General features: G+C 41.3%; 1 protein-coding gene across 2 annotated transcripts in view; it reads left to right on the top strand.

Annotated features, from left to right (window-relative positions):
- Positions 1–1,067: 1,067 nt before the first annotated feature.
- USP50 (ubiquitin specific peptidase 50) overlaps positions 1,068–25,435 on the top strand; it is a 55,087-nt gene continuing 30,719 nt past the window's right edge. The window contains exons 1-6 of one of the 2 annotated variants that reach the window (XM_072808479.1): positions 1,068–1,296; positions 2,486–2,680; positions 2,959–3,154; positions 12,090–12,299; positions 13,378–13,520; positions 17,724–17,856. In XM_072808479.1, coding sequence (XP_072664580.1) covers positions 1,244–1,296; positions 2,486–2,680; positions 2,959–3,154; positions 12,090–12,299; positions 13,378–13,520; positions 17,724–17,856 — 930 coding nt within the window. In that variant the 5' untranslated portion in view covers positions 1,068–1,243. The remainder of the gene's footprint in view (positions 1,297–2,485; positions 2,681–2,958; positions 3,155–12,089; positions 12,300–13,377; positions 13,521–17,723; positions 17,857–25,435) is intronic. The other variant, XM_072808480.1, reaches the window with a different exon arrangement.

The raw sequence follows: 25,435 nt of genomic DNA, 5'->3' as shown, positions 1-25,435 counted from the left end.
TTAAGTGTCTTGTTTCTCCAGTTTGTTTTTTTCTTGAGAGACGGAGAGAATGAGAGCATGCAAGTGTTCACACAAGTGTGGGATGGGGAGAGGCAGAGGGAGAGGGAAAGAGAGAATCTCAAGCAGGCTTCACGCTCAGCATAGAGCCTGATGCAGGGCTCAATCTCAGGACCCTGAGATAGTGACTTGAGCCAGATACTCAGTCAACTGAACCACCCAGGCACCCCTCCAGTTTATCTTTTAATCTGAAATGATTCTCAGCCTTCTTTATCTTTCCTGATATTTACATTTTTGAAGAGTTTCTTCTTTTATAACCTCGTTTATTTTACTTACTGCAGAGCTGGGAAAAGAGAAATTGGATTGGCTCTAATGGTGTGTGTGTGTGTGTGTGTGTGTGTGTGTGTGTGTGTGTCTACACTCTCTTTGAACTGTAGTTGGTGACCATGAAGAGAAAGACTACAGTCTATTCCAATGCTATGCATTTTTCAAAGCAGCAAAATCCAACTGCCTCCCATCCCGGAGTGAGAAATATTCCCTTGGGATCCTAAGAGTTGGATAGTCCCTGGGAGTGGGGATGGGTGCCCAAAGGGGGCAGGGTTGCCATAGTGGACTATGCGGAGGTAAATATTCTGTGTAGGTGTGTGATTCACACACACACACACACATATATATATGATATATATATGTGATATGTATAATATATATGTGATATATATACATATTTATATTCAAGAGAAACTGAGTGAAGGAGGAAGAGAGGTTATATGTTCAGTTCATTCTGTGAAATCTAATGTTTTTTTTTAGAAGGGGGTTGGAGAGGAACAGAGGGAGAGGGAGAGAGAGAATCTTAAGCAGCCTCATGTCCAAGCAATGCAGGGCTGGATCTCACAACCCTGAGATCATGACCGGAGCTGAAACCAAGAGTCAGATACTTAAATGACTGAGCCACCCAGGCACCCCTGAAATCTAATACTTTTATGGTTTTTAAGCAGCCAAGTTATGGTATCTCATGGCAACATGCTAGAATCTTGAGGATGAATGGAAATGATTATGATGCATGGGAAATCCAAGTTGGAATGTACCTGAAGTATATTTAAAAATCAGTTTGCAGCTACTGAAAGGGGAGAGAACCATATAAATTGTTTATTACAAACAAAAAGAGCCAAGGTAACAGGCTTTGAGAAATGAAGTTAAAAGGATTAAATGTAGCTCCTGAGTAGAAGTTCAACGTGGTTTCACTAAAATGACTTCGCAGCGGCCCCTCCCTGCAGATGACTTCAGCATCTACTACGTCCTGTGAGCCACTCTCTACTATAGCTTTCATAAGAAGTTCAGTTGGGCGGTGGAGGATACCATATCAAAGGAGTGGGGGTTACATGCCACATTTGGAAGGGTTCCCTCAGGTTTGACCCAGTGGGGGTCGCCCAAAGAGAAGGGAAGATGCCATATATATGTGTGTGTGTATACACACACACTGTTAGTTATTACCTGATATATAAATCCAAATAACTCAGTAGGTAGGTACGTAGGTAGATATTCCTTCTCTCCACATTCCACTGTACATATATATGTACATATTATATATATATAATAGGCAAACAACAAAACCATTTAAATGTAATAGTTCCTCTGTAAAACAAAATTTAAAAATAATTATACCTACCCCATAGAATTGTTGAAAGAATTATTTTAAGATTTAATTTATTTATTCATGAGAGACAGAGAGAGAGAGGCAGAGACATAGGCAGAGGGAGAAGCAGGCTCCTTGCAGGGAGCCTCACGCAGGCCTCGATCCTAGGACCCCGGGATCACAACCTGAGCCAAAGGCAGCCGCTCAACCACCGAGTCACTCAGGTGTCCCTTGTTGAAAGAATTAAATGGGGATGTGAGATGGAGCTTTGCCCAAGCTTCACACTCAGCCGGGAAGCTGCTGGAAGATTCTCTCTCTCTCTGCCCCTCGGCCCCTCCCTCTACTCTGGCACATGCTCTCACCCAAAATAAATAAACAAAACCAAACCAAAAAAAAAAAAAAAAGGGGAATATAAAATGTGGAAGGAATGAACTAAGACGTGGTGGTGTTAAAGTGTGTTGGAAGTGACCACCAGCCTCCAACAGACGGCTATATACATGTGTATTCACGCGTCTATATTCATCTCACGACCCCAAAGGGTGACCTGAGTCGACATCAAGGGTCGGATACTTGACCGACTGAGCCACCCAGGTGCCTAAAACTTTGGAACTCTGAGGGAAAGTTCGCATGTTTAGCCAATGCGATTCTAGGTCTCTGCAAGGCCAGTATTCTCAGTCCCCTTACTGTGGTTTCGGGAAGAAACTTTGACTTCTGCTTAGTGGGCCGCAGGCGCCATTCGGAGTTCGGGAATAAGACGTGCGGGTCAGGCCCGGGGCGGGCGGGCGGGCGGGCGCCCTCGGCCCTCGGCGGGCCCCTCAGAACGCTTTCCCTTCTTGGCCCGCCGCGCCTGCGCAGCGCAGAGTGCACGGATCCCCCAGACGCCCCTGCGCTGGCCGAGCTGCGTGCGAGCCCGCCGCGCCGCCAGGGGGTGACGGGCCTGCGCAACCTGGGCAACACGTGCTACATGAACGCCATCTTGCAGTGTCTGTGCAGCGTTTCGCCGCTGGTGGAGTACTTCGTCTCCGGGAAGTACATCACGGCTCTTCAAAGGTAAGGCCGCTGTGTTCCCTGCGGCCCAGCCCCCACTGCCTAGCCCCCCACCCCCGCCCCAACCTCCCAGGTGAGCTTCGGGAGGGAGCCCTCTCGAGCCCCCCCTCAGGCCCAGCGAGAGCCCCAGAGCCCCGGGCGCCACTTCCAGAGTGAAGAACCCCGCGGGGAGCTCGGCCGACAGACGGGCGTGGGTTTTGGTGTGCTGCCACCTGCCCCAGCTTGGAGGTGCCTTCCTTTCGGTGAAGTCGGCCGGAAACATTCTCTGCCCCTCTTCCAAGGGATTGCCGTGAGGTGGCCACTGCTTTCGCCTATGTGATGACAGACATGTGGCTTGGAGACTCAGAATGTGTCTCCCCAGAAGTATTTCGGTCAGCTCTTGGCAGCCTCTACCCAGCGTTTATGAAAAAGACACAACAGGATGCTCAGGAATTCTTGATTTATGTCCTGAATGAACTTCATGAAGCTCTGAAAAAAGTGAGTAGGATTAATGGCCTTGAAATAAGATAGACCTTCGGCTCTGTCAGCAACTTTTTTTCTTTTTTTTCTTTTCTTTTCTTTTCTTTTCTTTTCTTTTCTTTTCCTTTCCTTTCCTTTCCTTTCCTTTCCTTTCCTTTCCTTTCCTTTCCTTTTTTCTTTCTTTTCTTTCTTCCTTTCCTTCCTTCCTTCCTTCCTTCCTTCCTTCCTTTCTTCCTTTCTTTCTTTCTTCCTTCTTCTTTTTTTTTTTTTAAAGATTTTATTTATTTATTCGAGAGAGAGTCAGAGGCAGAGGGAGAAGCAGGCTCCATGCAAGGAGCCCGACGTGGGACTCGATCTCGGGTCTCCAGGATCAGGCCCTAGGCAGAAGGCGGTGCTAAACTACGGAGCCACCAGGGCTGCCCCAACTTTTACTTTTCATTCTTTCATCTGTTCTGTTAGTATTGCCCACTCTGTGCAGGGCACATTCAAGTCACTATTTGTTTTTGTTATAAAGATTTTATTTATTTATTCATGAGCAGAGGGAGAAGCAGGCTCCATGCAGGGAGTCCGATGCACGACTCGATCCCGAGACTCCAGGGTCATGCCCTGGGCTGAAGGCAAACACTCAACCGCTGAGCCACCCAGGTGTCCCTCAAGTCACTATTTGAATTGGTCTGTATTTACCAAGCTTAGCTCATCTTCAGAATCACCCGAGAAGAGTTTTACAACACTAATTCTAAGACCCTCACTCCCGTGTTACTGAACTAGAATGTCCTGGGCTGTCCCTTGGGAAAGCTCACGTGGTGTTTCAGTGATCAACAGGCATGGGAAACACTAATCTGTTCCCTTTGCAAATAACATCTGCACAGACTAGTTGTTTTTTAAGTGATAATCACATATTTTTATTTTTATTTTTATTTTTTTTTTTTTTCCATTTTTTTTTTTTATTGGTGTTCAATTTACTAACATACAGAATAACACCCAGTGCCCGTCACCCATTCACTCCCACCCCCCGCCCTCCTCCCCTTCTACCACCCCTAGTTCGTTTCCCAGAGTTAGCAGTCTTTATGTTCTGTCTCCCTTTCTGATATTTCCCACACATTTCTTCTCCCTTCCCTTATTTTCCCTTTCACTATTATTTATATTCCCCAAATGAATGAGAACATATAATGTTTGTCCTTCTCCGACTGACTTACTTCACTCAGCATAATACCCTCCAGTTCCATCCACGTTGAAGCAAATGGTGGGTATTTGTCATTTCTAATAGCTGAGTAATATTCCATTGTATACATAAACCACATCTTCTTTATCCATTCATCTTTCGTTGGACACCGAGGCTCCTTCCACAGTTTGGCTATCGTGGCCATTGCTGCTAGAAACATCGGGGTGCAGGTGTCCCAGCGTTTCATTGCATTTGTATCTTTGGGGTAAATCCCCAACAGTGCAATTGCTGGGTCGTAGGGCAGGTATATTTTTAACTGTTTGAGGAACCTCCACACAGTTTTCCACAGTGGCTGCACCAGTTCACATTCCCACCAACAGTGTAAGAGGGTTCCCTTTTTTCCACATCCTCTCCAACATTTGTTGTTTCCTGCCTTGTTAATTTTCCCCATTCTCACTGGTGTGAGGTGGTATCTCATTGTGGTTTTGATTTGTATTTCCCTGATGGCAAGTGATGCAGAGCATTTTCTCATGTGCATGTTGGCCATGTCTATGTCTTCTTCTGTGAGATTTCTGTTCATGTCTTTTGCCCATTTCATGATTGGATTGTTTGTTTCTTTGGTGTTGAGTTTAATAAGTTCTTTATAGATCTTGGAAACTAGCCCTTTATCTGATATGTCATTTGCAAATATCTTCTCCCATTCTGTAGGTTGTCTTTGAGTTTTGTTGACTGTATCCTTTGCTGTGCAAAAGCTTCTTATCTTGATGAAGTCCCAATAGTTCATTTTTGCTTTTGTTTCTTTTGCCTTCGTGGATGTATCTTGCAAGAAGTTACTATGGCCGAGTTCAAAAAGGGTGTTGCCTGTGTTCTTCTCTAGGATTTTGATGGAATCTTGTCTCACATTTAGATCTTTCATCCATTTTGAGTTTATCTTTGTGTATGGTGAAAGAGAGTGGTCTAGTTTCATTCTTCTGCATGTGGATGTCCAATTTTCCCAGCACCATTTATTGAAGAGACTGTCTTTCTTCCAATGGATAGTCTTTCCTCCTTTATCGAATATTAGTTGCCCATAAAGTTCAGGGTCCACTTCTGGATTCTCTATTCTGTTCCACTGATCTATGTGTCTGTTTTTGTGCCAGTACCACACTGTCTTGATGACCACAGCTTTGTAGTACAACCTGAAATCTGGCATTGTGATGCCCCCAGATATGGTTTTCTTTTTTAAAATTCCCCTGGCTATTCGGGGTCTTTTCTGATTCCACACAAATCTTAAAATAATTTGTTCTAACTCTCTGAAGAAAGTCCATGGTATTTTGATAGGGATTGCATTAAACGTGTATATTGCCCTGGGTAACATTGACATTTTCACAATATTAATTCTGCCAATCCATGAGCATGGAATATTTTTCCATCTCTTTGTGTCTTCCTCAATTTCTTTCAGAAGTGTTCTATAGTTTTGAGGGTATAGATCCTTTACATCTTTGGTGAGGTTTATTCCTAGGTATCTTATGCTTTTGGGTGCAATTGTAAATGGGATTGACTCCTTAATTTCTCTTTCTTCAGTGTCATTGTTAGTGTATAGAAATGCCACTGACTTCTGGGCATTGATTTTGTATCCTGCCACGCTACCGAATTGCTGTATGAGTTCTAGCAATCTTGGGGTGGAGACTTTTGGGTTTTCTATGTAGAGTATCATGTCATCGGCGAAGAGGGAGAGTTTGACTTCTTCTTTGCCAATTTGAATGCCTTTAATGTCTTTTTGTTGTCTGATTGCTGAGGCTAGGACTTCCAGTACTATGTTGAATAGCAGTGGTGAGAGTGGACATCCCTGTCTTGTTCCTGATCTTAGGGGAAAGGCTCCCAGTGCTTCCCCATTGAGAATGATATTTGCTGTGGGCTTTTCATAGATGGCTTTTAAGATGTCGAGGAATGTTCCCTCTATCCCTACACTCTGAAGAGTTTTGATCAGGAATGGATGCTGTATTTTGTCAAATGCTTTCTCTGCATCCAATGAGAGGATCATATGGTTCTTGGTTTTTCTCTTGCTGATATGATGAATCACATTGATTGTTTTACGGGTGTTGAACCAGCCTTGTGTCCCAGGGATAAATCCTACTTGGTCATGGTGAATAATTTTCTTAATGTACTGTTGGATCCTATTGGCCAGTATCTTGTTGAGAATTTTTGCATCCATGTTCATCAGGGATATTGGTCTGTAATTCTCCTTTTTGGCGGGGTCTTTGTCTGGCTTTGGAATTAAGGTGATGCTGGCTTCATAGAACGAATTTGGAAGTACTCCATCTCTTTCTATCTTTCCAAACAGCTTTAGGAGAATAGGTATGATTTCTTCTTTAAACGTTTGATAAAATTCTCCTGGGAAGCCATCTGGCCCTGGACTCTTGTGTCTTGGGAGGTTTTTGATGACTGCTTCAATTTCCTCCCTGGTTATTGGCCTGTTCAGGTTTTCTATTTCTTCCTGTTCCAGTTTTGGTAGTTTGTGGCTTTCCAGGAATGCGTCCATTTCTTCTAGATTGCCTAATTTATTGGCGTATAGCTGTTCATAATATGTTTTTAAAATCGTTTGTATTTCCTTGGTGTTGGTAGTGATCTCTCCTTTCTCATTCATGATTTTATTAATTTGAGTCTTCTCTCTCTTCTTTTTAATAAGGCTGGCTAATGGTTTATCTATCTTATTAATTCTTTCAAAGAACCAACTCCTGGTTCTGTTGATCTGTTCCACAGTTCTTCTGGTCTCGATTTCGTTGAGTTCTGCTCGAATCTTTATTAGCTCCCTTCTTCTCTTGGGTGTAGGATCTATTTGCTGTTTTTTCTCTAGCTCCTTTATGTGTAAGGTTAGCTTTTGTATTTGAGTTCTTTCCAGTTTTTGAATGGATGCTTGTATTGCGATGTATTTCCCCCTTAGGACAGCTTTCGCTGCATCCCAAAGATTTTGAACGGTTGTATCTTCATTCTCATTAGTTTCCATGAATCTTTTTAATTCTTCCTTAATTTCCTGGTTGACCCTTTTATCTTTTAGCAGGATGGTCCTTAACCTCCATGTGTTTGAGGTCCTTCCAAACTTCTTGTTGTGATTTAGTTCTAATTTCAAGGCATTATGGTCCGAGAATATGCAGGGGACAATCCCAATCTTTTGGTATCGGTTCAGACCCGATTTGTGACCCAATATGTGGTCTATTCTGGAGAAAGTTCCATGTGCGCTTGAGAAGAATGTGTATTCAGTTGAGTTTGGATGTAAAGTTCTGTAGATATCTGTGAAATCCATCTGGTCCAGTGTATCATTTAAAGCTCTCGTTTCTTTGGAGATGTTTTGCTTAGAAGACCTATCGAGTATAGAAAGAGCTAGATTGAAGTCACCAAGTATAAGTGTATTATTATCTAAGTATTTCTTCACTTTGGTTAATAATTGATTTATATATTTGGCAGCTCCCACATTCGGAGCATATATATTGAGGATTGTTAAGTCCTCTTGTTGAATAGATCCTTTAAGTATGATATAGTGTCCCTCTTCATCTCTCACTACAGTCTTTGGGGTAAATTTTAGTTTATCTGATATAAGGATGGCTACCCCTGCTTTCTTTTGAGGACCATTCGAATGGTAAATGGTTCTCCAACCTTTTATTTTCAGGCTGTAGGTGTCCTTCTGTCTAAAATGAGTCTCTTGTAGACAGCAAATAGATGGGTCCTGCTTTTTTATCCATTCTGAAACCCTGCGCCTTTTGATGGGGTCATTAAGCCCGTTCATATTCAGAGTTACTATTGAGAGATATGAGTTTAGTGTCATCATGATATCTATTCAGTCTTTGTTTTTGTGGACTGTTCCACTGAACTTCTTCTTAAAGGGGAATTTTAAGAGGCCCCCTTAAAATTTCTTGCAGAGCTGGTTTGGAGGTCACATATTCTTTTAGTTGCTGCCTGTCTTGGAAGCTCTTTATCTCTCCTTCCATTTTGAATGAGAGCCTTGCTGGATAAAGTATTCTTGGTTGCATGTTTTTCTCATTTAGGACCCTGAATATATCCTGCCAGCCCTTTCTGGCCTGCCAGGTCTCTGTGGAGAGGTCTGCTGTTACCCTAATACTCCTCCCCATAAAAGTCAGGGATTTCTTGTCTCTTGCTGCTTTAAGGATCTTCTCCTTATCTTTGGAATTTGCAAGCTTCACAATTAAATGTCGAGGTGTTGAACGGTTTTTATTGATTTTAGGGGGGGATCTCTCTATTTCCTGGATCTGAATGCCTGTTTCCCTTCCCAGATTAGGAAAGTTTTCAGCTAGAATTTGTTCAAATACATATTCTGGCCCTCTGTCCCTTTCGGCGCCCTCGGGAACCCCAATTAAACGTAGGTTTTTCTTCCTCAGGCTGTCGTTTATTTCCCTTAATCTATCTTCATGGTCTTTTAATTGTTTGTCTCTTTTTTCCTCAGTTTCCCTCTTTGCTGTCAACTTGTCTTCTAGGTCACTCACTCGTTCTTCCACCTCGTTAACCCTCGTCGTTAGGACTTCTAGTTTGGATTGCATCTCATTCAATTGGTTTTTAATTTCTGCCTGATTAGCTCTAAATTCTGCAGTCATGAAGTCTCTTGAGTCCTTTATACTTTTTTCTAGAGCCACCAGTAGCTGTATAATAGTGCTTCTGAATTGGCTTTCTGACATTGAATTGTAATCCAGATTTTGTAACTCTGTGGGAGAGAGGACTGTTTCTGATTCTTTCTTTTGAGGTGAGGTTTTCCTTCTAGTCATTTTGCTCAGTGCAGAGTGGCCAAAAGCAAGTTGTATTGGGAAAAAGAGAAAAAGAGAGGGGAGAAAGAAGGAAAGAAAAGAGAAAGAGAAAAAAAAAGGGAAGAAAAAGAAAAAAAAACGAAAAAAAAAAAAAAAAAGAAGAAGAAAAAGAGAAAGAAAAAGAAAGGAGAAAAAAAGGGGGTGGGGGAAGGAAACAAATCAAAAAGCAAAACAAAACAAAAACAAAAACAAAAACAAACAAACAAAAAAAGAACCACCGGGGAGTATCTTCTGATTCTGTGTTCTTTAAGTCCCTTGGCTTCTCCTGGAAGTTGTCCGTCTAGCTGGTGTTCTGGGGGAGGGGCCTGTTGTGCTGATTTTCAGGTGTTAGCAGTTGGGGGAGCTGCTGTGCCCCTGCCTGGTGCAGGGCTCGGTGGGGGTTGTTTACCCCGTGAGGCCGCAGGAGGAACAGCCCCAGTGGCGGGGCCGCTCTGGAAACCTGGATTCAGCTCCGGCAGGAACTCCGTCTGCAGGGCCTGGAGGCTCCGGGGCGGGGCCGCTGCTCTGCTCAGCTGGGGCAGGAGCGTCCTTGCTGTCCTGGGCCCTCCCGGCCTCTGCCTGTCCCGGGGGAGGCGGGATCCTGGGCTGTGTCCCGGCGCCCTGTGCTCCGGAGCCTGCGCTGGTGGATTCGCGCTCCCGGGCCGCGCAACCCCCTCCGCGGAGCCGCCCCCGAGCCCCTCCGAGCTGCTCCTGGAACCGCGCAGCCCCCTCCGCACGGAGCCTCTTCTTCTGCCCGAGCCCCTCCGAGCTGCTCCCGGGGCCGCGCAGCCCCCTCCGCGGAGCCGCCGCCCGAGCCCCTTCAGCTGCTCCGGGTCCCGCCGGGTCCCGCCGTGCGCGCTGCAGCCCTTAGGGAGCTCGGCGCACTCTCCTGGGCGCGCAGTTGCTCTGTCAGTGTCCCCGGGAACCCGAGGGCATCCTCGCCCTCCTGGGTCCTGCTCCACCTCCCTGCGAGCCCCTTTCCGCCCGGGAAGGTCGGTGCAGCTCCTGCGTCTCCGGGACGGGGCTCTCCTGTCCTGGGGACACTCGCCCCGGCCTCAGCCCGGCTCCTCGCGGGGCCCCTCCCCCTTGGAGGCCTTTGTTCCTTTATTTCTTTTTCCCCGTCTTCCTACCTTGATAGCTGCGCGAACTCTTCTCACTGTAGCATTCCAGCTGGTCTCTCTTTGAATCTCAGCCCGAATTCATAGATTTTCAGGATAATTTGAAGGTTTTCTAGGTAGTTTGGTGGAGACAGGTGATTTGGAGACCCTACTCCTCCGCCATCTTGCTCCTCCCTCCGATAATCACATATTTTTAAATAAAAATATACTCCTCATGAGATAATAACATATAGAACTTTACAACCTAAAATACATGTTCATGGCAACTACAGACCCAAGAAAATAGGAAGCTCCGGGTTAAAGGACAGACCTCAATACTGCGAAGTTTCATCTTTGTGCTAAACATTCTGAACTTGAGTTCTTCACTGGATCAGGACATAACACTTAATAAAACATGAGATTGCCATTTAGGAAGGTGTTACTTTTCTTTGTAAGACTCGTTGCCTTCAGTCTTGATCTGAGACACATACTCACCAAAAAGAGATGCGTGGTTTTATGTAGTGTCGCTGTGCTGACGTTAGCTTACCTTATACTTACCATCAGGAAATATTTCAGTAAATGATGCAGATGAGAGGCATTGATGACTCTCATCCCTGATCCTCAGATTTCATTTTCCATTCCTGTGATTCCATTTTTCATTTTTACTGATAGAAAGATATTCATGGCAGCACTTTTTTTTTTTAAGCCGGAAGTTAGGGTGGTGGCCAGTAAAATCACTTAGGTCTTCATATGCACCCAATCTGAAATAAACAGCATTCTCATTCCCAAGACTAAAGTTGGCATTAGGGCCATCAAGTTACCATCAGGTGGAAAACCTCGGTAGTAGGGCATGACGAAAGAAGCAAGGCTAAGGGTAGCAGTGAGCACAGCTCCAAAGTGGAGCTGTCTGTGGAGCTGTCTTTTGAATGTCTAGTGAGGCCGTTCAACCACTGAAAAGCACCAAACTGCTCCCAGAAAGGGTATTCCTCAATATGAGCTAGATCAAATCAGGCTACAAGGCTAAATTGAGCTGCCTTAGCAATTTAAGGTTTGCTCTTTTAAAGAAGTTTTTTTTTAAAGATTTTATTTATTTATTCATGAGAGATACACAGAGAGGGCAGAGACATAGGCAGAGGGAGAAGCAGGCTCCCTGCGGGGAGCCCAATGTGGGACTCAATCCCAGGACCCCGGGACCACAACCCGAGTCAAAGGCAGACGCCCAACCACTGAGCCACTGAGGTGCCCCCAAAAAGTGTTTTCTAACAATAGAAGTAGAAGATGCTAAATCTGAAGGGGCTGGAGGGAGGACAGATTTCATTTATCTCCTCCATCAGTTTGCATGACTGAAAGCTAGTTCAAAAGCTTACTTGTCCTCTTCCCAAGAAGAACTGTCTCTAGGACCCTGTATCATATGATCATAAGCTCTCTGCTTCTGGGCACGGACATGTGTTTTACCAGCCTTAGTGTGTCATCATTCCTCAGCTTTGCTTAAGGAGGAAAATAACTGAATTATCAGAAATCAATCCTAATATATACTTTTCTTAAAAAGGGATTTACTTATTTAGAGAGAGAGCACAAGGAGGGCAGAGAATCTTAAGCTGACTCCCTGATGGGCTCAGAGCTCTATGCAAGGCTGGCTGGGGAGCCTCACTGGAGCTCCACACGGGGCTCGATTTCAAAGCCCTGGGATCATGACCTGAGCGGAAATCAAGAGCCCAACACTCAACTGACTGAGCCACCCAGTTGCCCCACATAACATGTACACTTAAGAAGATCTTACCTATGTATTGTCTGAATCCAAAATTAATTGGTTTCTGGTAGCAGTGTATCATTCTGATCGAAAAAAAAATCAAGTCATTCTGTTAAAAGCTTTCTTTTGATAACCAATAGTTGATTCGGGGCCAATTTGTTCCTTGATTCAGTACCATCGAAAAAGATCACACGAAAAAGGATCTGTTCTCAGATGCTGCAGGAAGGTGATTGCCAGTGAGTCCTCCATCATCACACAGCTGTTTGAAGGGCAGCTCAACTACAGCATCATGTGTTTGAAGTGTGAGAACTGTACTTACAAGAATGAAGTCTTCACCGTCCTCTCTCTCCCCATTCCATCCGAATATGAGTGCTCTCTTCAGGTAGGGATTCTTGCTCCTGGATACCATCTCAGGGCTGCTTCCTACATTGTCTATTATGAGGGGGGCTGCTCTATAACTTAAAACAAATTGGAAGCCCATGATGACTATATTTTGTAGAAAAGCAACGTATAGTCAAAAGTTACTGTGAATTCAGTTGTATTTCTAAATGTAATCATTAAAACAGCCTCACTGTAAAATTGAAATGACTGGTGGGATTTGTTCATTCTATTTAAGATGGCCTGGTACATACAGGGAATTTACCTCTTGAATTTTCCTCACCATAATACCAAAAATTAATCTGTAAATCCAGGTAGCAGTAGAAGGCAGGGGACAGCTAGAAGGCAGGGAGCAATACGTATCCTTGAAGAATAATACATATTTATATTTTTCTAACTAAATTGTGAAGACACATCTGCTGCTATAAGTTTTCCCATACCAGAATTGGAGAACAGAATCCTACTACTTATGTAGAAGTAGGCTTAATTCTCAGATGGAATTGCTGAAGATGATTGGAAACAAAATCCAAAGACACTAAATGAGGCACTGGCATGTGTACTGAAACACAGTCTGCTCTCATCTTTCTCTTCAGGTTAATGGTTTGCAGAGTGGGGGGCTGGCTACATTCAGGATGGCTTCTGGGGGCATGGGATCAAGTTCTGTTCTGCCGTCTTCATTTTGGGTCACCTCAAAACACGGGACACGGTCATTTTCAGTTTTTGGATCACTTTTCTGATGAGACAAATAACCTAAGACAGCTGCCTGACTTGGTTAGTCGAAACTGCACAGTCAGTATTATTCTGAAATAAACCAGAAATGTTAAAATGCTGATCCAGAGATTGGAAGTGAGATGGGCACTTGGATCCATTTCAGTAACTAAGTGAGAGAGACGCACCTCCTTTTGTCAGGTAGGTTTTAAACCTGTCCAGGCAACAGCTCGTGACACAGGGCCTCCTGGATGTGTTGACTTTGGGGAAAGCACTGAAGATCACATTTCCACAGCTGTTGCAAAGTGCTACTGTAAACAGGCTGGGCTGCAGTTGATCCAGAGTAGTCACCAAATGCTTTTTTACCTCCATAGGACTGTCTCCAGTGTTTTTTTCAACAAGACACACTGACCTGGAATAACCAAATTCACTGTTCTTTCTGTGAAACCAAGCAAGAAACAGCTGTAAGGGCCAGTATTTCCAAAGCACCAAAAATAATTATCTTTCATTTAAAAAGGTATGGATTTTGATGTTTTCTGAGATTTTTTTTTAATTTTTTATTTAATTATGATAGTCACAGAGAGAGAGAGAGAGAGGCAGAGACACATGCAGAGGGAGAAGCAGGCTCCATGCACCGGGAGCCCGACGTGGGATTCGATCCCGGGTCTCCAGGATCGCACCCTGGGCCAAAGGCAGGCGCCAAACCACTGCGCCACCCAGGGATCCCCTGAGATTTTTTTAATGGCTTTCTTGAGATATAATTCACAGATCGTGCAATTAACCCATTTAAAGTGTACAATTCAGGGGCGCCGGGGTGACTCAGTTGGGTAAGCGTCCGATTCTTGGTTTCCACTCAGGTCTTGATGTCAGGATTGTGAGACTGAGCTCTTGTTTCGGGCTCTGAGCTCACTGAGGAGTCTGCTTGAGAGTCTCTCTCCCTCTCCTTCTGCCCCTGCTGCTTGTGCACATGCTCTCTCTAAAGGAAAGACATAAAAGTACAGTGTACACTTCAATGGAATTCAGTATATTACATTAGTTTTTAAAAATTTGTGATAAAACACAGGTAACATAAAATCCATGCTTTTAACCTTTTTATTGAACTCTAACAGTGTTAGATTAGGTTCAGGTGTACAATATAGTGATTCAACAATTCTGCTTTCTGTGCCTATAAACTCGCCTGTTCTAGGTACTTCATGTACATGGAATCATACAATGTCCTTTTTGCTGACCTATTTCACTTAGAATATGTTTTCAAGGTTCATCCATGTTGTGGTATGTACTGGAAGTTCATTTCTTTCTATAGCTGAATAATATCCCATTGTGTCTGCATCATATTTTGCTTGTCTGTTGATAGACATTTGGCACTCACAATGAGGACTTTTTTTTTTTTTTTACAATGAGGACTTTTAAAAAAATAAATTCCCTGGCCTCACCTTTGGGAATTCTTATTCCACAGGTCTGAGGTTGATTCTAAACATCATGATTTTAATTTTTTAATTCCACCTCATTTTTATTATAAAAAGTTTCAAATCTACAGAAAAATTCTAAGAATATATAATGAATATGCCCTAGGATCTTCATTAATATTGGTAACATTGCCCCATTTCCTCTTTTCTTTCTTTTCTCCTTCCTTCCTTCCTTCCTTCCTTCCTTCCTTCCTTCCTTCCTTCCTTCCTCCTCCCTTCCTCCTCCCTCTTCTTTCCTTCATCCCTTCCGTTTTATTAGCTGAATTCTGAAATAAGAAGCAAACACCATGGCATTTCCTGCTTAAGTACTTCAGCGCATATCACCTGAGAACAAGGACATTCTTTGAAATAATCACAACACCATTATCATGCTCAAGAAATGTAACAGTGATTTCCCATCACCTAACATACAATCTATATCTAAATTTTTCATCTCCAAAATGCCTTTTGTAACTTCTAATCCAGCATCCAGTCCAGGGTCATATACTGCACGTGGCTGTCTCTTTATTTTTTCTAAAGATTTTATTTATTTGAGAGAAAGAGCACAAGCAGGGGCAGAGGGAGAGGGAGAAGCAGGTTCCCTACTCAGCAGGGAGCCCTATGTGGGGCTTGATCCCAGGACTCTGGGATCATGACCTGAGCTGAAGGCAGACACTTAACCAACAGAGTCAGCCAGGTGCTCCTGGCTGTTTCTTTAGTCTCTTAATCTAGGATAATCCTTCCACCTTTTTATATATTTAAACTTTTTTTTTCTCATTAAAAAAGTCCTTGGTGGGGATCCCTGGGTGGCTCAGCGGTTCAGCGCCTGCCTTTGGCCCGGGGCATGGTCCTGCAGTCCCAGGATCAAGTCCCGCATCGGGCTCCCGGCATGGAGCCTGCTTCTCCCTCTGCCTGTGTCTCTGCCTCTCTCTCTCTCTTTCATGAGTAAATAAAATCTTTTTAAAAAAGTCCTTGGGGAGTCCATTGTTTATATTATATGCCCCATTCTGTATTTATCTAATTGCTTCCCCATGGTGAGATTCAGGATAAACTTTTTTTTTAGTGGAAATGCAGACTAGGTGATGTTCTGTATTTGTCACACACATTATATCAGGAGGCACATCATAAAAGTTTGTCCCACTCTTGGTGATGTTAAGTTTGATGCCATAGTTAAGATAGTGACTAGAAGATCCCACCATTTATTTATTTATTTATTTATTTATTTATTTATTTATTTTTAAATTTTTTTGTTTATTTATGATAGAGAGAGAGAGAGGCAGAGACACAGGCAGAGGGAGAAGCAGGCTCCATGCACCGGGAGCCCGATGTGGGATTCGATCCTGGGTCTCCAGGATCGCGCCCTGGGCCAAAGGCAGGCGCCAAACCGCTGCACCACCCAGGGATCCCCCCACCATTTATAAGTATAGTTTCCCCTCTGTAATTAACATGAATCTGGATTTTTAAAAAAAATATTTATTTATTCATGAGAGACAGAGAGGCAGAGACAGAGGCAGAGAGAGACGCAGGCTCCCTGTGAGGAACCTTATTCAGGACTCAATCCCAGGACCCCAGGATCATGACCTGAGCCAATGATGCTCAACCACTGAGCCACCCAGGTGCCCGAACTCATGGATATTTTAAAAATTAATGTGCCTAAAATCCATTACTATCATCATCCTTCTTTATGCTTAAATTGCTCAAAATTGGCCAGTGGGAACCCCTTTAAGCCTGCTTCTCTGAGCTCATTAGTTAGTTAATGCAGACTTATTAAAGTATAATTGTAAGTATAAAATGTATACTTTTTTTTAAGTGTGTAGTCCTATGAATTTTTGACAAATGCATGGTCATGTAGCCAGCAGAGCCAACATAGAACTCTGTCCATCACCCCAAAAAGTTTTCTCATGCTTTCTCATAATCCACCTCTTCTCCCACACTCAGTCCCTGGAAAGGTTTGATCTGATTTCCTGTCTTTATAGTTCTGCCTTTCCCAGAATATCCTATGTTATGTATGCCATGTGCAGTTTTTTTTTTGTTTTGTTTTGTTTTTAGTTTGGCTTCTTTCACTTAGCATAGTGTTTCTGAAATTAATTCATGTTGTTAGTGAGTTAGTGGTTCTTTCCTTTTTATTGCTATGTAGTATTCCCTTTCATGAATATACCACTCTTATGGGTGTTTTTTTTTTTTTTTTTAATTAAGTAGGCTCCACACCCATTGTGAGGCTTGAACTCATGACCCTGGCATCAGAGGTTGCATGGATTACCAACTGAGCCAGCCAGGCACTCCTTATACCACAATTGTTTATCCATTCATGAGTTGATGAATATTTGGGTTGATTCCAATTTGTGGCGGATATGAATTCAGCTGCTATAAACATTAGAATATAGGTTTTTATGTGGGTATAAATCTTCATTTCTTCTGCTATGATATGTAGGCACAGGATTGTTGGGTCAGATAGTAGGTACTCCCTTAGTTTTTGCAAACAAGGTGTCTTGCTGAAAGCATGAGGATATCTCAGGTTCACACAGTAATTTCCCTGCCCCAGACCTAAATCAGCCATTCAGCCATTTTTCGAAAATGGACTTTTTTACTTAATTTATTTATTTAGAGGGGGACGAGAGGAGCAGAGGGAGAGATCGAGAATCTTACACAGGTTCCATGCCCAGCTCAGAGCCCAATGTAGGGCTTGATCTCCTGACCCTGAGATCACCATCTGAGCAGAAATCCAAGAGTTGGGTGCCTAACTGAGCCACCCAGGCACCATCATAATTTATTTTTTAAAAAGCTCCAGGGTGATTCTGATAGGAATTCAGATTTTGGAATTGTTGATCTAAACAAATAGAGAATGGGACAAGATTTTTGGAAAATTTTATCTTTTTAAAGATATATAAAAACCTGAGAGTTGGAAAATGAGACACTGCTGAGACGACACATGCTAAAGTCAAGATAAGGAAAAGCTGAGTCAATCAATGTGTTTTCTACTCCTTGATGCCAAACCTGGCTTTGTCCCCATCTTCTCCTCTCCCTGGATTGACTTTGTACTGTCTCACCTCCTGACTCACACCTCTGGCATAACCAGTCTCAGTTCAGCTGACACATGTGGATGTGGAGATTATAAATACACATAGATAAGAAAAAAATTTATGTACAGGTCTGTGCCAAATTATTTTTCCAAGAAATTATTTTTAACTATATTGGAATTTACCAAGGTATGTAGACTTCATTCATGAATGGTTTACAAACTTACTTTATGTTTCGTACATTTATTCTCTCTCCAGATTTGACATTCTGGGTACAATGAAAAGGAAACTGAGAACAGATATTCACTACCCACTCACCAACTTAGACCTTACTCCTTATATTTGTCCAGTTTTTCGGAAACACCCTAAATACAACCTCTGTGCAGTGGTGGTGAGTAAAATACTAAAACTATTTAAAATAGCACAAGTTTAAAGAAAACTGTAGCATTATATACTTTGAATGCCTAGTCTCATCTTTCCCTCACTTCTCCTATATTCTTCTTTTTAAAGCAAAATATATAGTCTGGAACTTTCCGTGTTGACTTCAAACAGTAGAATAATAGAAAAATAAAATGTCCTATCCACTGCCTCCTTACTCATTGGCTCTATCAGATCTGGGAGCATTTGCAAAGTGGGCCACAGAAACAGCAGAAATTAGTGTCAATAGCTTTGTGTTGTATGTTCATGAGCCACTCTATGGCCAAAGCCCTCAGATACTCTGTACAGGACAGTCCCAGCTTTATGTTGTATGTTCATGAGCCACTCTATGGCCAAAGCCCTTAGACACTCTGCACAGGACAATCCCAGAGTTGCTGCCTATGTGCATCCAGTCCCCAGGAAACTCTGCGGGTTCCCTTTGGCTTTAAGTCAATCATCATTACTGAGGATTCCCTAAAGGAAAGAAAGCATGGGATATAACTCAGACCAAATCATCCAGAATTTCCCACAATGTCAAAAAGCCCCAAGCACCAAGCCATTCTTCAGGTTTCCATTCTGGATCACATGTTAACAGTCTTTAGAACCTGAGGTCCAGGGGGATGCACAGAAGTATGCTTCACCAGGTTCTCTGATACATCAAAGTCTCATTTGCCTATTCAGCATGTTGAATTAATATGTTGCTCAATGTTAGTCCTACTCTTTAACCTCTTTCACATCTCAGAACCATACCTTCAAAGTTTAAAAAAATGATTGTTCTTTATTTTTTCTTTTTATTTCAAGCCTGACATTTCCTTCTTTGTCATTTATCCTGCCCTCACAGGAGCTTTTCCTTCTGTCACTTCCCTACTGGAGATCTAAAGTGACATCTTCTTTATCTTCTTTATCATATCAAATATAGACTCTACTGTGAATTCCAAAATGACACAGGAACTGCCTCTGCTGTATTTCACTGTTCACATTTCTTGTGATAAGTGTTTTTTCTTTAAGAAAAGCCAAAAGATAGCTGAATTTAAAAAAGAGAGAGAGACAGAGCACATATAATTACTACATTATGAGAAGATTCACATTTGTGTAAAGAGTCATCCCAAGCTTCCTATAAATTTATAATCCTTTTAGTGTTTAAATTATTATTAGTTAATTGAGGTGACGAAAGTTGGTTTTGAAAGAGAAATATATTTAGAATTTAGAATCAACTGCCAGTTGATAATCAGAAATAAGAACTAAGCATCTTTGAAGCCATGATGTATATATAGCCATATGGAAAGGCCTAGATCTCTACTCCTCAAGCTGTAGTCCACAGGAGCCCCACAGCACCGGCACCCTCTCTTAGAAATAAAGAATTTCAGATTCCACCCAGGGTTTTGACTCAGAACATGCACTTTAGCAAGATTTCCATGTGATCCGAATGCATACTGAAGTTTGAGAAGATTGCTAGACCCCAAACTGGTATTTTTCCAGCCTTTGCATGAGCCCCTGAAAAGCTTACTGCTTTACAAGGCAGGCTCTTTAACCCACCAGATTTGTTTGATTTGCTATACAAATGTATAGTGTTTGTTACGTACCGGCTACCATTCTAAGCGCTTTGCAAATAATCGATCATATAATCTTTATATAGCCCTGTGAGGTAAGCACTAGTATTACCCCCATTTTACAGAATGGAGAACAACACACAGGGGTTAAATAATCTGATTCAATCATATCGCCTACAGAGGGCAGAGCCATGGTCTGAGGTTAGGCAGGCTGGCCCTCAGAGTCTCACTCTCACTACTACATTATGCTGCCTCTGATAATGTAAATCTGCTTTTCTCCTTATAATTTCTTCTGTTTATCCTCATTCTGTCCTTTGTAGTAATAACAGTAATGGTATTATATAGTAATAACTTATATAATAATATACAGTTATAACAATGTACAGTATAATATACAGTAATAACAGTACATATATGGCTTTACAGTTAAATGCTCTTCTCTGGCAGTTTGTTTTGTTTTTTTTTTTTTAAATTTTTATTTATTTATGATAGTCACAGAGAGAGAGAGAGAGGCAGAGACACAGGCAGAGGGAGAAGCAGGCTCCATGCACCGGGAGCCCGATGTGGGATTCGATCCCGGGTCTCCAGGATTGCGCCCTGGGCCAAAGGCAGGCGCCAAACCGCTGCGCCACCCAGGGATCCCTCTCTGGCAGTTTGTATTACTATACTAATAACTTGTTTCTTGAAGGTCTGTTAGAATTAAACAGAAAGACCTTCTGCTACTGGAATGTTTGTCCTTAATAGGTGGATTTTCAAATACTAGCTCAATTTGCTTTAGCTATTATAGATCTATTCAGGATATCTGTATCTTCATTTTTTTCAAAAATAAACCTTTATTGGAGTAAAACATACATATATAGAAAAATCCATATCATAACTGTAAAATTCAGTGAATTTTCAAAAAGTGAACCTGCCCATGTAACCAGAAGTAGGCTATCACTAACACCCTAACTGGCCTTGTACCCAATTCTAGTCTGGGAAACCACTAACTGCTGACAGGATAGATTTTGCCAGCTTTTGTGCTTTATAGAAATAGGATCACACAGTGTGTACTCTTTTGTGTCTAGCTCTTATCACTCAGAATTATGCAACATTCATTCATATTGTTCCATGCATTGTAGTTTGTTCGTTCTACTTGCTGTAGAGTATTCCATTCTGTGAAAATACTACAAATTCCTCTGTCCAAAGATCATGATGACATTCACCTATATTATCTTACAAAATCACAGTATTACCTTAACACAGTTTTTAAGGTTATATTTAAAATTGTCCATTTTTCACTATTGGTGGGAATGCAAATCAGTGCAGCCATCAGCCTTTGTGGAAAACAGTACGAAGATTCCTCAAAAAATTGAAAATAGAACTACCCTACAATCTAACAATTGTGCTACTAGGTATTTACCCAAAGGATACAAAAATACTGATTTGAAGGGATACATGCACCCCATTGTTTATAGCAGCATTATCAACGATAGCCAAATTGTGGAAGCAGCCCAGGTATCCATCGACTGATGAGGGGATAAAGAAGATGTGGTGTATATATATTACACAATGAAATATTCTCAGCCATCAAAAAGAATGAAATCTTACCATGTGCAATGATGTGGATGGAGCTAGAGAGCATCATGCTAAGCAAACTAAGCTAGTCACAGAAAGACAAATACCATTTGTGGAATTTAAGAAACAAAGCAAATGATTATGGGGGGGGCAGGGAAGAGAGAGAGGCAAATCAAGAAACAGACTCTGAACTATAGAGAACAAACTGAGGGTTCCTGGAAGGGTGGGGGTGGGAGGATGGGTGAAATAGGTGATAGAGATTAAAGAGGACACTTGTGATGACCACTGGGTGTCATATGTAGGTGTTGAGTCATTAAATTGTACTTGAAACTAATAGTACGCATGTGTTAACTAACTGGAATTTAAATTTTAAAAGTGCAGTTTCTGTATTTTCAAATTTATGGGGTCCAATGAATACACACATATACACACATACATGGAGTGTGTGTGTGCACTGGTCATTTAGAGGTGCATTTTTAAAATTCTAAACATATTTTTATTAAGTTTTAAAATTTTAAATCCAGTAAACATACAGTGTTATATTACTTTCAGGTGTACAATATAGTGATTGAACAGTTCTATACATTACTCAGTGCTAATCATGACAAGTGTACTCCTTAATCTCCATCACCTATTTCACCCCTCTGCCCTTCCCCTCTAGTAATCAGACTGAGTTTATTCTCTGTTTTTAGGAGTCAGGGTTTTTTTGTTTGTTTGTTTGCTTTCTTCTTTTTTCTTCATTTATTTGTTTTGTTTCTTAAATTCCACATATGAGTGAAATCATATGGTATTTTCTTTTTTTAAAAGGTTTTATTTATTTATTAATGAGAGACACAGAGAAAGAGGCAGAGACATAGGCAGAGGGAGAAGCAGGCTCCCTGCGGACAGCCTGATGAAGGGACTTGATCCCAGGACCCCACAATCACGACCTGAGCCCAGGGCAGATGCTCAACCACTGAACCACCCAGGCATCCCCATATGGCATTTTCTTTCTCTGACTTCGTTCACTTAGAATTAAACTCTCTAGATCCATCCATGTTGTTGCAAATGGCAAGATTTCACTCTTTTTTATAGCTGAGTAATATGGCTTAGTGTGTATGTGTGTGTGCATATATATATATATACACATAAGTTACATACTACACCATTTTTATGTATTGATCTATGTATGGATATACACTTTAGTTGCTTTCATATCTTAGCTATTGTAAATAATACTGCAGTAACCATAGGGATGCATGTATCTTTTCAAATTAGTATTTTCATTTTCTTTGGGTAAATATCCAGTTGTAGAATTTCTGGATCATATGGTAGTTCTATTTTTAGTTTTGAAGAATCTCCAAACTGTTTTCCACAGTGGCTGCACCAGTTTGCATTCCCATCAGCAGTACATAATGGTTCCCTTTTCTTACATCCTTGTCAACACTTGTTATTTCTAGTGGTTTGATTTTGGCCATTCTGACAGGTGTGAGGTGATACTTCATTATGGTTTTGATTTGCATTTCCCTGATGATGAGTGATGCTGAGCATCTTTTCATGTGTCTGTTGGCCATCTGTATGTCTTCTTTGGATAAATGTATATTCACATCTTATGCCCATTTTTAAATTGGACTGCTGGGGGGTTTTTTGGTATTGAGTTGTATACGTTCTTGATATACTTTATATATTAAGTATATATAACCCCTATCAGGTAGATCATTTGCAAATATCTTCACCTATTCAATAGTTTATCTTTTTGTTTTGTTGATAATTTCCTTCACTACACCATAGGAGACAAGAATATATAATGAGAAAAACAAAGTCTCTTCAACAAAACGCAGACGCTCAACCACTGAGCCATCCAGGAGCCCCCTAAAAATTTTTTTTAATTAAAATTTGCAGGGTGCATAAATGACCCGGTTGAGTATCTGACTCTTGATTTTGGCTCAGGTCATGATCTCAGGGACGTTGAGCTCTGTGTTGGGCTCTGTGCTCATTGGAGAGTCTGCTTGAGGATTCTCTTTCTGTCTCTCCCTCTGCGCCTCCTCCACTTATTCTCTCTCAAATAAGTAAATAAATCTTTAAAAAGATAAATAAAATAAAAAATTGCAAACATTCACAAAATCTGAAATAATGGTACAAAGAACATAGGTATATACTTCATCTAGATCCAACAATGAATATTTTGCCATGTACATTTTAATATATATTGCTGTCTCTCTCTATATATATAAACATATATATATATATAAACTTTTATAGGTTATGCTAAATTTGTATGTTAATTGCATGTATCACAACAGTTTATCCATAAATAAATCATTCATCTCTTAATCACCTTCTCCTACATACACATAATACTAGTATTATATATAAAAAAATTAAAAATTCCATCACTTACATTCATATGCCCATGTTCAAATGTTCCCAGTTGCTCCAGTGTTTTCATATAGCCTTTTTTTTTTTGGAAGACCAAAATCCATTCAAAATTTGCAAACTGCATTTGGTGCTGATGTCTTGTAGTAACTTCTAACAAACTAAGTTTTAATTTTAGTTGAAACATTATTATCTATCTTTTCTAGTTCTTTTCTGTGAACTTCCTCACTTAAAAAATCCTTTTCAATTCCACTGTCACAAAGATATTTTCCTATGTTTTCTAAAAGCTTTGATTTTTTTTTGTCTTGTACTTTTTACAATTTGTGGTGCTTGGTAGAGATGCAGTTTCATTTTTTTCCATATGAATAACTGAATGTCCTAGCATCCTCTTTTCTTCAGTAATTTACAATGCTACCTTTCCTAAACCATGTGTTTAGTGGTCATTCGGTTTACCCTTAAGCTAATGCTACACTGTCTTAATTAGCATAGCTCTAAAATAAATCTTGGGGGATGCCTGGGTGGCTCAATGGTTGAGCACCTGCCTTTGGCGCAGGGTGTGATCCTGGAGTCCTGGGATCAAGTCCCACATCGGGCTCCCTGCATGGAGCCTGCTTCTCTCTCTGCATATGTCTCTGCCTCTTTCACAAATAAAATCATTAAAAATAATAAATAAATAAAATAAATCTTGGTATCTGGTAGAGCAAGAACCTTCACTACCTAAACCACCTCCCCTAAACCATTACCATCACAAATTTTATTTTGGCTATCCATGGCCCTTGTCAGTTTCCTTTAAAAAGAACAGTCTATGATATGTTCAGTGCATTGGCTATTGGGAGAGAATTTAATCTTCCAATCCATGAAGACTATTACATCTTTCCATTTATCTAGTATCATTCAGTAAGGGTTTATAATTCTCTCCATAGATTTCTTTTTTCTTAAGATTATTAAGAAATAATAATAATAATTATATATAAAATAATAATAATAATCTTTTTTCTTAAGATTATTTATTCGTAAGAGACACACAGAGAGGCAGAGACATAGGCAGAGGGAGAAGCAGACTTCCTGTGGGGAGCCTGATGTGGGACTTGATCTCAGGACTGTGGGATCACCGCCTGAGCCAAAGGCAGATGCTCAACCACTGAGCCACCCAGGGTTCCTCTCCATGGATTTCTTACACCTATTTCCTTATATTTATTCCTAAATAGTTAGTTTTTGTTACTTTTGTTCCTAAGTGATAAATTGATAAATGATACTGTGTTAAAACTTTTTAAAAACTGCTAATGGGGTGGCCCGGGTGGCTCAGCGGTTTAGCGCCGCCTTTAGCCCAGGGCCTGATCCTGGAGACCCGGGATCAAGTCCCACGTCAGGCTCCCTGCATGGAGCCTGCTTCTCCCTCTGTGTCTCTGCCTCTCTCTCTCTCTCTCTGTGTCTCATTAATAAATAAATAAATCTTTAAAAAGTTTACAGCTGGTGTGTAGAAATGATTTTTTCATTTTACCATATCCAGTCATCTCGTTGAATTCTCATTATTTCTAATAATCTGTCTACATCTCCTTTGCAAATGTCAGTTTTGTTTAATTTCCAATTATTATATATTTTTTGTTGTTTTAAGTTTTCATTTAAATTCTAGGGTCACCTGGGTGGCTCAGTGGGTCAAGTCCCACATTAGGTTCCCTGCAGGGAGTCTGCTTCTCTCTCTGCCTATGTATCTGCCTCTTTCTCTGTGTCATTCATGTATATATAATATATATATATATATATATATTCTAGTTAGTTACAATATAGTGTAGTAGTTTCAGGAGTAGAATTTAATTGATTCATCACTTACATGTAACACCCAGTACTTATCCCAACAAGTGCCCTCCTTAATCCCCATTACCGGTTTAGCCCATCCCCTTCTCTCCTCCCCTACAGTGACCTTCAGTTTGTTCTCTATAATAAGAGTCTGTTTTTTGGTTTGTCTCTGTTAATTTATTTTCTTGTCTTACTTCTCTAGCTATGACCTCCTGTATGTGTTGAATATATCATGCCATTCTCATCTGGCCTGTAAAAATTTCTGCTGGAAACAGCTGTTAGTCTTATTGGGGT

The sequence above is a fragment of the Canis lupus genome, chromosome 32 (assembly GCF_048164855.1).
Source record: "Canis lupus baileyi chromosome 32, mCanLup2.hap1, whole genome shotgun sequence".
In the NCBI taxonomy this organism is placed as follows: domain Eukaryota; kingdom Metazoa; phylum Chordata; class Mammalia; order Carnivora; family Canidae; genus Canis; species Canis lupus.
The sequence above is the reverse complement of the archived record's forward strand: the minus strand, read 5'-3'. Positions and strand labels throughout refer to the sequence as shown.